General features: G+C 41.3%; 1 protein-coding gene across 6 annotated transcripts in view; it reads left to right on the top strand.

Annotated features, from left to right (window-relative positions):
* Nucleotides 1–14,509, top strand: part of LDB2 (LIM domain binding 2) — a 225,383-nt gene that overhangs the window by 157,851 nt on the left and 53,023 nt on the right. For all 6 annotated transcript variants that reach the window (XM_082482119.1, XM_082482117.1, XM_082482118.1 and 3 more), the window contains one exon: nt 12,378–12,550. In XM_082482119.1, the coding sequence (XP_082338245.1) occupies nt 12,378–12,550 (173 nt within the window). The remainder of the gene's footprint in view (nt 1–12,377; nt 12,551–14,509) is intronic.

Raw genomic sequence — 14,509 nt, 5'->3', positions numbered from 1 at the left:
GCACTTTTAAAACCAACAAAACATTTTTAAATGGTAGAATATTTTCCTAATTATTTTGTCTAGTGTGTTGAATACCTTTTTACTTTCTCTGCAGTTAGCTTCCATGAGCTTGAAAGAGAAAGAGAAAGAGAGTGGGAAACCAAGCTTTGCTGCAGAAAAAAAGAAATCAAAGCCAACCACCAACAGCTTTTTGAAAAAGTGTTCTGGTTGTTATAAAACATGTATATAACCGACAACTGATATTATCCACTGGTGAGATATTGTTCATACGTCTACAGCATAAAATTACCAGAAAAATCATGCTGGTTATCAATCCACATGTGCTCAATGCAATTTGAGGATTTTGAGAATGCCGTGTGTATCTTTTATCATATCACCGTAACCCCTCACCTCCCACCAGTTCTCCAGACACACTCCCCACTATGTTATGTCCCCTTTGATGCACGTATCAACACATCTCACCTCTGATATTTTTCACCTGAATGTGGACCGTGCTGTGATGCTTGACTGACAGTGCTTGAGCATGAAGTCCTCTGTTCAGGGAAGGGACTCTCTTTCTCCTTCACATCGCCTACCTGTGGGCTTCAGTCTTGCCATGAAAAAAAGTCTTCTAGCATTGAGGGCAGCTATGCCTATATGGCAAATGCCTATAGGAGCCCATTCTGCCCACATGTGGAGCTAACCAGATGTTTTGTGGCCATTTTCATCTGGCTCGGAGCCCAAACAAATATATCCTGCCTTGTCACAGGGTTTACTTGCTCAGATGTGATGCCATGCTATGCAAACAGGTAGCTTTGGGGTTACTTAGAGTGTTAGCAGAGCAAGTTGGTGTCCGCCTACAGTAAGTTTTATAGACGCACTCATGGCTACGTTTACAGTGTGCTAACCACAGCAAAGGAGTAGCTTTAACTAACTTAAACTAGCTGTCAGAAGTACTGTTAGTAGCTTTCTCTCAGCAGAAAGGAGCTTCTGGAGAGCTGGAAAAAGCATCCAGGAGAGGTAAATTCTGCCTGAGATGAGCCCTGTGAGGTCCCAGCTGTCTGTGCTTCTCCTCAGGCTTCTCATCAGGAATGGTGTCCTCAAGCTTCTCATCAGGCTTCTCATCAGGCTTCTCATTAGGCATCGTGGTGGTGGTGTGAGGTGCTCTTCTGGCAGATACAAACTGGACTGAAACCAAAAATAGGATTTGTCAGAGTGGCAGCTAATGAAAGGTATATGTTGCTGCTGATTTTGCCTGGATGTAAATCAGGAGCTTAAGAAGTGAAAAAGCTAACCAGTACACAGGGAACTCTGTCTCAGTAACTCACAGCTTCCCTTTTAATGTTTCTAAGGGTGAAAGGGACCTATGCATTATTCAGATCGGTACTTTGTCAGTTGTTTATTCTTCCCTTATATAGGCTGTAAATGTTTAATAATATTTCTAGAATACGTGTAAGATCTTTTTTTTCTTCTGCCTCAGCTTCCCATCTCAACATGGTTCAGAGGAGAGAGTGGAGATCAGAAACTGGTGGAATTATGTTTGTAGACATCTGTCTTCAGAACAACTTTGTGCTAGCAAATATAGCACAACAGATCTTCCTAAACACTTTCGTAACAGTAGTTTGAATATTTATATAATCTGGGCGGAGGAAGATCCCCAGCATAATGGCCAAATTCTTTGCAGGTGCTAATTGGTGTGCTTAATTTTCGTGGAACTGTTTGAATTCAGATCAACAAGAGATTAATCGAGTCGATTGCTGTGAAATGCGTGAGTTGGTCAGTTAACCCACCACCAGCACGAACAAGTTACGGAAAGGTACACACATGTTTTCTGCAGCATCTAAGCTTTGATTTTGAGCTCTCTGTCTAGGTTCTGCCCCAGACCAACTTGGGTACCTGCATAATAGAATTGTGGCAGTATGTGAGGATATGGCCAATATCACTTTATCTTAATGTCATTTTGCTTGTGCTTTTACATAATTTTTTGTTTCATGCCATGTTTAGTATTCTGTTAGGTCAGATGAAGTCAGGGGTCAGGGGTGTGCTTGATTTAATACAAGTGGATGGTTTGCCTGGTTTTTGTCTGTTTCTTTTGGTGTCCTGTCATTTGAATTTTATGTTTTTGCCTTTATTTCTTGAGACGACTTTTCTGGGTATCATTTTCTGTGCTGTGTTGGTCCTTTATGCTGGTACAGATTGCATTTGTTCATCTAAAATGCCTGTCCTGCACAATTTCCATCATTTTTATGGTCTTACATTTTGTCATTTTCTGCTTGAGTTTGGTTGTGGTTTGTTATGTTATGACAGTGGTCTGTCATACAGCTGTGAATAACCTCTCTGGCTTGCCTTTAAAACTTTCTTCTTTGCAGTTGTTGAACAAAGTTAACTGAAATACTATTTCTTCAAACCGAATGATTAGCACAGACAGAAGTGTGAGTGGTTGTATACTGCAGCCAGGCAAGCCATTTGTTCTGGCTTTATTCGCATTCAGAGTGGAGATTTTTTATGCAAATATAAATATTCTCTTTGCTAAAATATTTGCGTATAGATCTTTGCTGAGGAGTGATGGTTTTGATTTATAAGATGTGGAAGTTTTACAGTTAAAACTGGAGCTTCCTCATCTAAAGTATGTCTGTGGAAGAAGAAGAATAGGGGTAACCCCCTCAAACCCTTCTCCCCTCCAGCCTAAAAAATCGGCTTAGACCATAGGCTTCAGAAATGTGTCTGCCACGAGAAATTCTGAATTTTTCAGTGTGGAGTAAGAATCTGGCCTGCTCTGTACTACTAGAAACCTAATTCAGTTGTTTAAGCAACAAACTGTATGGGCTCCGAGTTTTCATTTTACGATCGGTTAGCAGACTCCCTGAGTTCTGAGAGTGTTGTCACTGGATACAGAGTGAAAGCTTAAAGCTTGAAGCTGGTGCAGAACCATGCGGAGCCAGTGCTCTGCTGCTTGTGCTTCAATCTGAGGTGCTGGTTATGAGACCTGCAGGAAAGGAGCTGAGAGTTCAGGTTGACTGTGATCCAGCGATGTGCCGTTGCAGCAAAGAAGCCAACAGCCTCCTGGGCTGCATTAGGGAGAGTTTGAGGGAGGTGATCCTTCCCTCAGTGCTGGTGAGACACATCTGGAGTAAGATATTCAGTTTGGGCTCACCATTTAGAAGAAAGACATGGCTGTACTGGGGCGAGTCCAGAGAAGAGCCATGAATATTATTAAGGGCTTGGAGGATCTGCAGTATGGGGAGAGGCTGAGAGTGCTGAAACTGTGCAGCCTGGAGAAAGGGGCATCGTATCAATGCATGTAAATATATAATGAGGACAGAGTAAAGAGGACAGACCCAGACTCTTCTCCGCATTGCCCAGTGAAATGCAAGAGGCACTGGGCGCAAAACGAAACACAGAAAATTACATTTAAACATAAGAAAAAGCGTTTTCCTCGAAGGATTGTCGAACACTGGCACAGGTTACCCAGAGAGGTCGTGAAGGCTCCATCCTTGGAGATGTTGGAAACCCGACTGGACACAGTCCTAGGTAACCCACTGCAGGTGACCCTGCTCTGAGTGAGGGGTTGTACCAGACTATCCCCAGAGGTGCCCTCCAAGCCCATCTGCCATCCTGTGACAGCAGTCTTGGACTCTGCCGCTTCCTCTCCACATTCTCTGGTCCACACTGTCTTAGCCCAAGGCTGAAATACTCTAGATCTGAAAACTCTGCATTTTAAGGTGACCACTTCTTTAAAGACTGGTAGTGTTGCGGGTATAATAAGGAAAGGGTTGGGAGGAAACTTTACTGTAACAGGTAGGCTGGCTGAGCCTTATTGAAAAACTATGATGATGCAGTTTAGCTTTGTACTGAGACACACAGAGCTTTTTATAGTTGTTTTCTGACTATTTTTCCCAAAATGGATTATAGTAAAATATTGTCTCTCTTCACAGAGATGATGGATTTAAAACTGAGTTGCAGATTATGTGTCTATGAGAATAGGGATCATAAGGTGAGGGGAGTTAAGCTGAGGTCTCATTGTCATGAAGTTTCTGTTACTTGTTCTTGACTCAAGTGTGTTTTAGAGGATTGAAGTGCTAGTTACAGACTTTTGGAAAAAGGAAATACACTGTCAACTGAATCAAAATTATAGAGGCAAATCCTCACCAGGGTAAATTGTTGTTAGAAAATACTTATTGGCGAATAGGCAGAGTCAAACCTAACACAATGATTGAATTACACAGGACAGAAGGAACTCGAGAGGGAAACCTAGACATTTACAATTTTGTAAGCTTTAGTATTTTGGGTTATAACTTTTAACTGTAGGCAATATTACTGACATAAAATAAGTAAGATATTGCAGATAGCATGAACCTATCATGGATCAAAACAAAAACACCCCAAAACCTTGGGTTCTGGATGTGGAAAGGATTCAAGTCACTCAGTCACCCTGCTGAGTCCATGTTACTCATCTCACTTTGCAGTTTTGTTACAAAACTGAGAAAAAAGGCAAAATGGTTAAAAACCTTAGATTTCCCCAATTTCCGTGAAGTGCTAAGTAGATTGTTAAAGACAAAAACAAAACTAAAAGGGCATGGCAAGAATGTATATACAGCTAATTTCACTCCTCAAAAAGCTGTGCTTTATTACCAATATGGAGGTAGTACTTCCACTGTCTTCTGACTTCATGGAGTTTAAAATCTATAATGTCTGTAGGTTATACAGATGTTTTCTGAATGTTTAAATACATTGCAGTATATTACCAGTATACTATTATTTATAGTATACGAGTATACTCTGGTATATTATTATTAATACCATTTTAATATTTTTTAAATCATGCATTTAATTTTACTTACTATTTAATTTGTGCAAATAACTAGAAATTTCCTACAAGTGGAAATTAATCATACATTATAATTTTTATTCTATAAGTAGTCTAAATGGTAGGAACCCAATCTTACCCACTAGATAGGGAGAAATAAAGGACGGGCCTGTGTGTGCCAGATTCTGCCTTGGATACATGTGGGTGGTTTAATCAACATGGCCCACACATCTCTGAGACAGAATATTAGACTGTCTTTTCACTGCCTTTCGTGCCATGCTATCAAATCTAACAGTAGCTTTTCCTGGGAAAAGGAAAAGCCCAGCCAGATGGACTGTGTCTAGGAGGGAACACACCTGATGTGCTATTTCGCTGGAACAAATTTGGGCAAATAGAACTACAGGCAGAAAACCAGCCATGACATCACTATGTAACTCCATGAAGTTTTTGCTCTGTGTGTACCGATTCATTTATTTCGGTTATAAAAATATATGTAAATGAACATACCAAGCTCTGGCCCACATAGATGTCAATTAACCATGCCCAGAGATATCCATTAACAGTTAACAGAAAGCTCAGGCTTTCTTCTGCAATGCTCAGGAAACCTCATTGCAATCAATGGGAAGTCTTCTCCTTGGTTCCCTAGCCCTTACATCTGGCTGAGGGAGGGTTGGTTGTGGCATCTCCATTTAATTACTGAGATCCAACTATGACAATCTCTCAAACAAGAGACTTTCATGGTCTGACTAGAGCTTTACACGACAGCTCAACATTTTGTGTTGGGAGCCAAAAAAACCCACAGCCCCAACCAGTGGAGTTTCTCAAGCCCATCTATAGGATGTTGATGAGATAATCAGCTGCAGGCTGCACCAGAGCTTCCAGACAGAGCTCCTTTAAGCTATAGTCACAGCGTTGTTGTTTTTTTTTTTTTCCATTCTGTTGCTGATTCTGTGGAACTTTTAAAGGCTTTTTATATTTTATGTTTTTATATTCGTGTCTGTTTTATTACTTATTTTATGTCCTAGCTTTAATTGAAGACATAGGACTTGACAGGATTCAGAGCTGCAAAAACCAGCCTGGAAGCAATAAACCAAATATTTTTATTTCACTGATTAACACTTCCATTGTTTCACTTCTATACCAACTTGGCAGTTATCTTAGATGGTGTATATGTATATGCTAAATCTGAGTCTCTGCCCCTGAGAGCTTCTACTGTAAAGGCAACACATGAGCAGCTCAGTGAGCAAGGAGAGGTTTGTTATCAAGCCCTGCTCCTGCAAAGAGGCCATGAACCTTCATTCTGTAGAGAGGGCATTGAGATTTTGACAGCCTATATTTGGGACACAAGGGGGGGAAGTGTTCTTCTATTCCTAGCCCACAAATAATACCAGTTTCCTGTGAACTAGAAAAACATGTTTACTTTCTGGTTTATTCAAATTTTCCTTGCGAAAAAAAACCACTAACAGTACCATCACCACCACATGGTGTGCGGTGGTACCACAATTACATTGCAAACTATTTTTTTAACTGGCTTTCTGCTCATAGCTAGTCTGAGGCTCACAAAAAACCCTGAACTTCACAAATTATGCCCATTCCCACCTACAGATCATTGGACTTTTTGGCTCAATTTGGAATGGAAAAATAATTTTAGACTTAAACTTATTCCTAACAGAATAAGGTATTTTACACTCAGGAAAACATATTTAAGAGGGGAAAAATGAAAGGACAGCATGAAAAATAATGATTGCTAGGATCAGGATGACAGAGGGGCAACCTAATCGTTCTCATTGCATGCCCAGGCCAAAAAACAGGAGCGTGACCTAATTGCCTCCCTCCCAGAGAGGCAGGCCTTGGGCCATTTAATATGTCAGATGGTTTCATTCTTTTCTTTAGAATTCCCCAGGAATGATATTTAAGAAATTATATATAATATAACTGCTACTGACCTATAAAGCTTCTTGCCTATGTTCATAGATTGAATTAATTCATTTCTGGACTGCTTATGTTTGGGGGAGTGTCACAAGTCTACCTGCCTTACTTCAATTCTAAAATTGTATTTAGGTCTCTGATTCACCGGAAAGGTATACAAAATCACATGTAGCCAAGCTGTTACACCACTGAATAGGCTAAAGGTACGTCATTCCAGTGGATGACAGCATTACAGTTTGTGCAAAACAGTCACTTCAGATATGCCTTTCCTATAGACATTTTCATATAAATAACTATTACCTGTTGGTAAATCTAGCTGATCTTTGTCAGTTTGTTTTGCTATCTGGGGATTTGTTGGCACAAATGAAGCAAGTGTTAAGGGGCAGTGCTGGCTTCTCATCGGAAATGGTACATCCCCAGATACTCAGCTAGGGATGAAGGATGCTGCCCAGGACAAAATGATGATTTAAAGCAGCATTCCAGTGATCTGGAATTGAAGCTTGAATGCTGAGGGGCAGATGAATTTTCCTTCTAGTATGCTCAGTATCTTACAATGCAGGGTGTCACATTTCACGCTATAAAAATGTCTTTTCTGGGTAATGTGGCTGTAAGAGCCCGTTAGTATTTGTATAGATGCAGGTATGAACCTACGTCTGCTTTCCTAAGCCTAAGTATCGGGCTCAGAGCCTCAGCATCTGCAGTCATGGCTGTTCCAGTGTATTCTTGCAGGCAGATGATATAGCATCTCTTATTAATATTCTTTGGTAAGTCCCATTAAAAGGCCTTCTTTCTACTTGTTTATGATTTTGCCAAACTTGACCCAATAAAGCTGAAATTGTTTTTGCTTTTAGCTAGTTCTTTTTTATTTAAGCCAAAAAGCTTTTCTTATTTCCCCCAAAATGGAAAAATATTTTGTCCGTGTTACAAAAGTCTTGCAACTTTGTTTTTTGTAAATGCCCAGAAATCTGTATGCTCTGGAGTAGAATTCCTCACCTTTGCGGCAGGGGTTTCACCTTTGTCCTCTTTGTGGAAATTTGACTGAATTTAGCAGATTTATAAATCTTTGGGGGGAAAAAGTGCCCATTCTCAAGTACTCAGTGTAGGCTTTACTGGAGTTTGACAGCTAAAATTTCCAAGGATTCCCTTTCCCAGGAACATAGTAAGGGTCCTCATAGGAGTCCGGTGGGGCTACCTACATGCCAACTGCAAAGAGTAACTAGACGTGTTGCGGCTCAGCGCTATGTGAACTCGTGGGCATTTCCACTGCAAAGCCTGCGGGGAAGGCTCAGCCAGTGCTGCATGCGAAAGTAGGGGGCCCTTCCTTCTCCTTTGCTCCTGGCAGATGCACCCGGGATAGGTGGCCCTGTAAAGGAAGCAACATGACCTGAATGGAGAGGAAAGAAGAGGGAAGAGGAGGAAAGAAAAGAGAAGGGAATAAATCAGGGCAAGATGACACTGATGCAGGAGATGGGAGAGAAATAGTAACTGGGAGGTGAAAGGAGATGATGGAGGATGATTAAGTGAGGGAGAGTTGATTAAGTAGGGGAGAGTTGGAAGTCAGTGAGAAAAACATGGGGAACGAGGAGATGTTTGGCTGGGTGGGGGACACAGAGGGAAGAGGTCCTCTTGGCTGGTCCCTGGCTGGATGAGAGGCTGAAGGAATGAAGGAGACATGGAGTTTGTTTGGAGAAAGAATCTGCTGTTAGGAGGAGGCAGAGTGGGGGAAAGGGCAGAGAAAGAATCTTGGGGAAAAAAAAACCCACAAAATCAAGATCCAGAAAGAGGGCTTAGACTGCTGAGGCAAGGAGCCTGGGACAAGGAGCTGAGACAGCCTGGCTGGGTAGAAAGGGCACTGAGAAAGTGGGCATGAAGCTGGTCTTTTGGGGAGAGTGGACAAGAACAGGGAGACTGAGACTAGAATGCCCAGCCTGCTTAAGTAAGGAGAACGAGGAAATTGGGTGGGTTAGGGAAGGGTTGGTGAGCCTCCCTGAGCACAAGAAAAAGGGTCAGCATGTGAGGAGAGGGAGAGAAGAGAAGACAGGGAGATACTGGGAGTTGAACAGTGAGCTTGGAAGATAACCTATGCAAAGTCACCAATCACAAGGTAAGAAAATGGGGGATTGGACCATGGGGGTAGAATAGAATAAAGAGCAACAGTTGGATAGGAGACAAGACTGGAAGGAGGTCCGGTTGCAGGGAACTCCACAAGGATGTAGGCAGAAAGCCTTGCAGTAGCTGGGCAACAATTCCCCTGAGAAGCTGGAAAGAAAATCTGCTCGGCAGCCCAAGCCTGGAGCAGAGGTGCTCTCAGGGTGCTCTCAGGGCCCTGACACCAGGAAAGGAAATTACAAGAGTGTCCCCATACGCAAACTGCTACTGCAAACACTCAGTCTCAGGGCTCCTGTGGCAAAGGTCTGTGTGCTGCCTCTAAGGGTGTCCGTACAATGCTCCTTTAGGGAAGTGTGGTGTGGGAGGGAGGAGCACTGAAAAACCACGCACAGAGATGCGTTCTTAAAAGTGTATTCTGTGAACTAAAAGCCAAGCTCTAAACCATGACGGAATTCCAATGGCAGAAGCATATAAGGCTTCCTTCAGCCCTGTTGGGATGATAAGATACTACACGATGTACTGTCTGTGGCTGCCTCTGGGGAACTGCAAACCCAAGACCAGCTTGCTCTGTGCTGTGTAAGGTGTGAGTTCCCATTTCTGGTGCAAAGATGGCTAAACTACATCCGGAAGTGGCCACAGGTATCAAGTTGTTCCACAATCCTGCCTTCATGTAACTCGGAGTCCTCCTAGGACTCCTAGCCTTTAGCTGACTCTGGCAGAAGATATATGGTGTTGCTAAAATCCTGTTGAGATGTACAGTGGCAGACACAACTGGAGTGTTTACATCCACACCTGAGCGTGTCCATGTATGGCAAGAAGGGAAGGAAGAGCACATTGATCACATTCATATTCCTATGCCCAGGAAAGGATTGCATGTATGCATGCAGCAGAGCTGAGGGTACGCACACATATGTGCTTGAAGTCATATACACAACTACGGTTTGGAGGAGAAAAAATCAAGGAAAAGTCCTTTGCGCTTAAAATGCACAAAGTTTGTGATGATCCCTAGACTTTATAGGAGCTGTTCCACAGCCTTTTGTTGTTCTTGGAAATACCATCTCCTGCACAAATAAGCTTTGTTACCTCTGTAGAGAGTTTCATGTTTATCCTAGAAATGAAATGATCTTTTTAAGCCATTGAGTGCTTCAGGAAGAGAACCAAAGCCTTGAAACCTCTTCAGTCTTCTGTGCCAAGGCAAAACGGTGACCCAAGGACAGGTCTGCTTATTAATATGGGTTTCCATGAATGTTCCTTCTGGAGGTGAACATTAGCTCTAGTAGTTTACGCTGGCCATTTGCATTAGCTGTTTTCAATTTTACAGACAGACAGGGTCAGCGTGTGCATCTGTCATTGAAAATCAGCTTCCATGGGGCATATCCTTGTGGGTACTTCTATTCCTCTTCATCCTTTTGGTCCCCCACTTTGTTGTTCACAGTAGCATATCCCTGTGGCAAACACCGATAATGCTTACTAGGAAAAGTAATAAGAATAAGGTATTTAATGTATTTCTAGCCTTCCTTAATGTGTTGGCGCTGTGAGTACAAGGCAAAAAGCAATGCCATATGACCATGCCACTTTGGGAACGGTCTATAAACTGCAGTTAAAACAGTTTCAAGATATTTATGCAGTGCATAAGTCACGTGGACAGAGGTTTATCACAATCAGTAGGAATGCTGGATTTTCATATCACACATTCGCTGCTTAGGATGATTAGCAGGAAATTTAATTTGCACTAATTAGCCTTAGGGGAGCAAGAAATTAACTTGATGGGTAAATTTCACGTTTTACTATATACCATACCGACATGGAAAAATTTGAGTTAAAGCCTGAGTTGAGTCCTATGCTAATACACTGGACTTCAGTTTTTCTAAATTAAATTAAAAGACTGTAGAAAATTAATATATGCATGGTGAGTGGGTGGGGTTTTTAGGAGCTAGAGTTGTAGAATAGTCATTCAACATATTCACTGAATTGTCAGCCACTTCCAGAGAGTGTGGCATATTTTTGTACCTTAAATTACATTAATATCTAAGAATACGGCAAAAGCTTTAACAAGTCCTAATTTTCTATGTTTGTATATTTTCATTATATAATGTGCATTATGACTTCACATGCAATATTCCACATTGTAATGCACAGAGCAGAAACCGTTTTCACAGTAGTTCTGTGAAAACGCCATACTTTTTAATTTACAACACCCACTTGCAAATACATTTTTAGGGTCAGGAGCCTTTGTTCATATGCTGGCAAAATTCCTATGAAAATAATTTTTTTAGAAATTACTTTCAAAAGTATTCAGCAAATGAGGGCAGCATGATTCACCTTATAGTCCAAATAGACAAATAAGAATTAGGAACTAATAAGCTCTAATCTTGCCTGTTGATGGGGACTTTTCTATGTCAGTTCTTCCAAAACACAGTTTAAATTGTTTGGTTTTTCCCTCTGTAAAATGGAGGCAATTTTTATGTATCCACCACTCAGAATTACGGTGGATTGATTAATGCATGCAAAGCAATGAGTCATTCGGTATGGAAGTATCGGTCTATTATAAACTGAAGTGTTCTGTCATACCAGGCTTGCGGTTGCATCCAAATTTATCTGTAAAAAAGGATGTGGAAAACATCAGTTGCATACGAGATAATTGCCTTTGATGTCAGTGCTTCTGCTAGTTTGTGCATCTGAAATACACCCAGAAGCTCACTATTACTATTATGTATTTGGAATTAGACCTTGTAAAACTTACCCGAAACTGCTATTGAAGTGAGAGTTGTGACTTCAGTGACAGTTTTGGCCAAGTAAATATTTCAGAAGTGGGTACCTTGAGTCCATGGTTTGAGGTTTAAATGGTGTGTCTATGCTAGTTCAGATATCGGATCAGACGTTCTAGCCTATCACAAACATACTTCTGTTCTAAAGAGACAACTTAGGTAGACCTGTGGGTAGTCATATATTGTGTAACATGTATTGTATTGCGCTCTCAGGTCCTTCTTCAATCCCCAGGACTCTGATTTCTCAGCAGTAGCCCTCCTATTCAATCAAGAATGTGTGTGTGTATGTGTGGGTGGGTATATATAAATATACATGTGCCCACACACAGACAAACTTATATGTGTACACAACCCCCCTGTATAAATGTGCTTTGCCTTTTTGGGTGTACGAGTATATTTCTGTAAATGCCTACCACTTGTATTTATACATTTATGAGTAATATCCAACTTTCAGTCATAATTGACACCATGTGTCTTTCTGTATAATAATTACTTTGGGACAAAAAACCTTGCAGATGGTTTCAAGAGTGACTCTAACTCGCCATCAATGTAAAATGATTAAATAAGATGAGCCCGCTCCCTCTGACTGGCGTAAGCCATTTTCATTGATTTCAATGGGAGCAGGCGCAACTTCATTTCCGCAGCAGACAGAGAACAAGTATTATATTCTTTACAGGAAAGTTTGATTTCATTGCGCTTAAAATTATTCATGCTCTGTTAGCAAATAGTTTGAGATTTTATAACCTAGAGCATTTGCTGAATTCTGCTTTGTATTTTCCTCACAGCAATTGGAAGGACCCTCATTCCTCGTTATTTTAGCACTGTCTTTGAAGGAGGTGTAACAGACCTGTATTACATTCTCAAGCACTCAAAAGAGTCATACCACAACTCATCCATCACAGTGGACTGTGATCAATGCACCATGGTCACTCAGCATGGAAAACCCATGTTTACCAAGGTAACAGGGAAGACTCAATAAAGCATGTTGTTGGTTTGGTTTTTTTGTTGTTTTTTTTTTTTCTTTCTTTCTTTCTTTTTTTCTTTCTTTCTTTTTCAGTGTGTATAAGGGTGAAAAATACTGGCTGTTGCATTTTTCTGGTAGACTGAGATTATTTCTAATACTGAAAACCCTCGAAGCCATTTAATTACTATTTTCTATATTCATTACGTGACTGGAAAATTCTTTGGGCATTCCCTGCAATTCTCCCAGGAAGATTGCAAGAGAAGCACATAATGCCAGGTTGCCAGAACCATCAGCTGTACGCGAATTAAATTCAACCTGCCCATCTTCTTTTCGCTGGGCTTGAATTTAAAGCAATGAGATTTCACATTGCTGGTACCTACCATTTGGGATAGTATGCTTTACATTTGATACTTACCCAGTCCAAGGACTATAAATCTCTAGGAAAATAGTGATTTAATACAGTAGGATGCCAGTCCAAAGGGCAAGAAGGAGTCAATTGATTTAAACATGCTCTGGATCAGGCAGTTAGTGAATATTCAATATTTGTAATTGATAGTGAATTATCTTTGTGCATTGGCTACTTCTAGTCCTGTAATTGAACTGAGTGCCATATATTTATAAAAAAAAAAAAAAACAACAGTACATAAAGGGTGTGAAATACAAATTAAAGCAAATATTTTGTTATATTAAAAAAAACAGTAAGCTGATTTTCAAAATGGAAATGTACCCTTTCGTAAATTAACAGGAAATGATGATTTTCCATCATTTACCTGTTCATCTGTATGATTTTTAACCTTTGCATGGAGAAAAGCACAAAAGGAGAAGGATCAGCAGGAGGAGATAACCTGTCCATGTTGCCCTTGGCCTGCAGGACTGTGGAGGTTTTAGAGTCGGAAAAGGCACCGGCTGTTGACAGCATCATTACCAGTGCCCACATGGCTTATGCTGTGTTAGCACGTATGTGAGTCCCATCCCTTTGTAGTGTCTTCCCTGACATCTTCATGGCTCTTGAAATGGGACTCAAAGAAGAGGGAGAGGAAGCGGCTGGTGTGCGGAGCACTGGTGAGCTGGGAGGTGTGCATTTAATGGTGTCGTTGTTCCAGCTCTCCCGCTCCAGCTCCCTGTGACTTACACAGACACAAACAGAGAGAGAGAGATATGCAAAGAAACCAGATATTCCTAGGTAGCACCTCTTTTCCATGAGGATTTGTGTGCGCTGGCCATGTGCAGAGGGCACGATGAGGGTATACAGTAGCTGCTGCTTTGCGTAACTCCATAAAACAATGTCTGCCATTTCCCTTTGTGTTAGCTTTAATGCAATAGCAAGTAAAAGGGTGGGTTTTTTTTTTTTAATCAGTAAAAAACCCACACTTTTCTTGATTAAATTAGTTTCTTTTACTTATTATGACGGCACATTACAGTGTTGTCAGTTTGGAAAGGAGACCAGAATCCAGCAAGTAGAAGACAGAATAGCAGCAGGGACCTGGCTGGTGGCACACCTCATGTGAGGGGGGCCACAGTCGCCTCCCGTGGCACCATCCTGCTGTGTGCACTGAGACCCTCCGTGGGCACTGCAGCCCTGGCAATGCACCGCCTGCTTCAGCCCTGACTTTTCTGTTGCAGATTCCAATATAAACCTCTGTATCCTGGTAGAAAACTTCAGGGTGGGGATGTGATTTGGATTCTAGGCAAAAAATCGGGGGGGTTTAATGGCTGTATGTTTAAAATATGGCTGTGTTAGTAAGAGCGTATTTGAAATAAAACACAGTAGTTGGCGGAATGAGGGAGAAAAGAATATATTACTCTCTCAGAAATAAGTTAGAGCAGAATGTTGTCTCAGCTGTACGTGTGTAACTTCTAGAAGAGATACTGAGGGTACAGATCTTGTACCCAAAGGTAAACTCCTAACTCTTACAGCGTTGGGGGTGGAACAAAGCAGACCTCCCATAATAA

Source organism: Vanellus vanellus (genome assembly GCF_965231255.1).
Source record: "Vanellus vanellus genome assembly, chromosome: 4".
Classification (NCBI taxonomy): domain Eukaryota; kingdom Metazoa; phylum Chordata; class Aves; order Charadriiformes; family Charadriidae; genus Vanellus; species Vanellus vanellus.
Note: the sequence above shows the minus strand (reverse complement) of the source record. Positions and strands in the feature narration are given on the sequence as shown.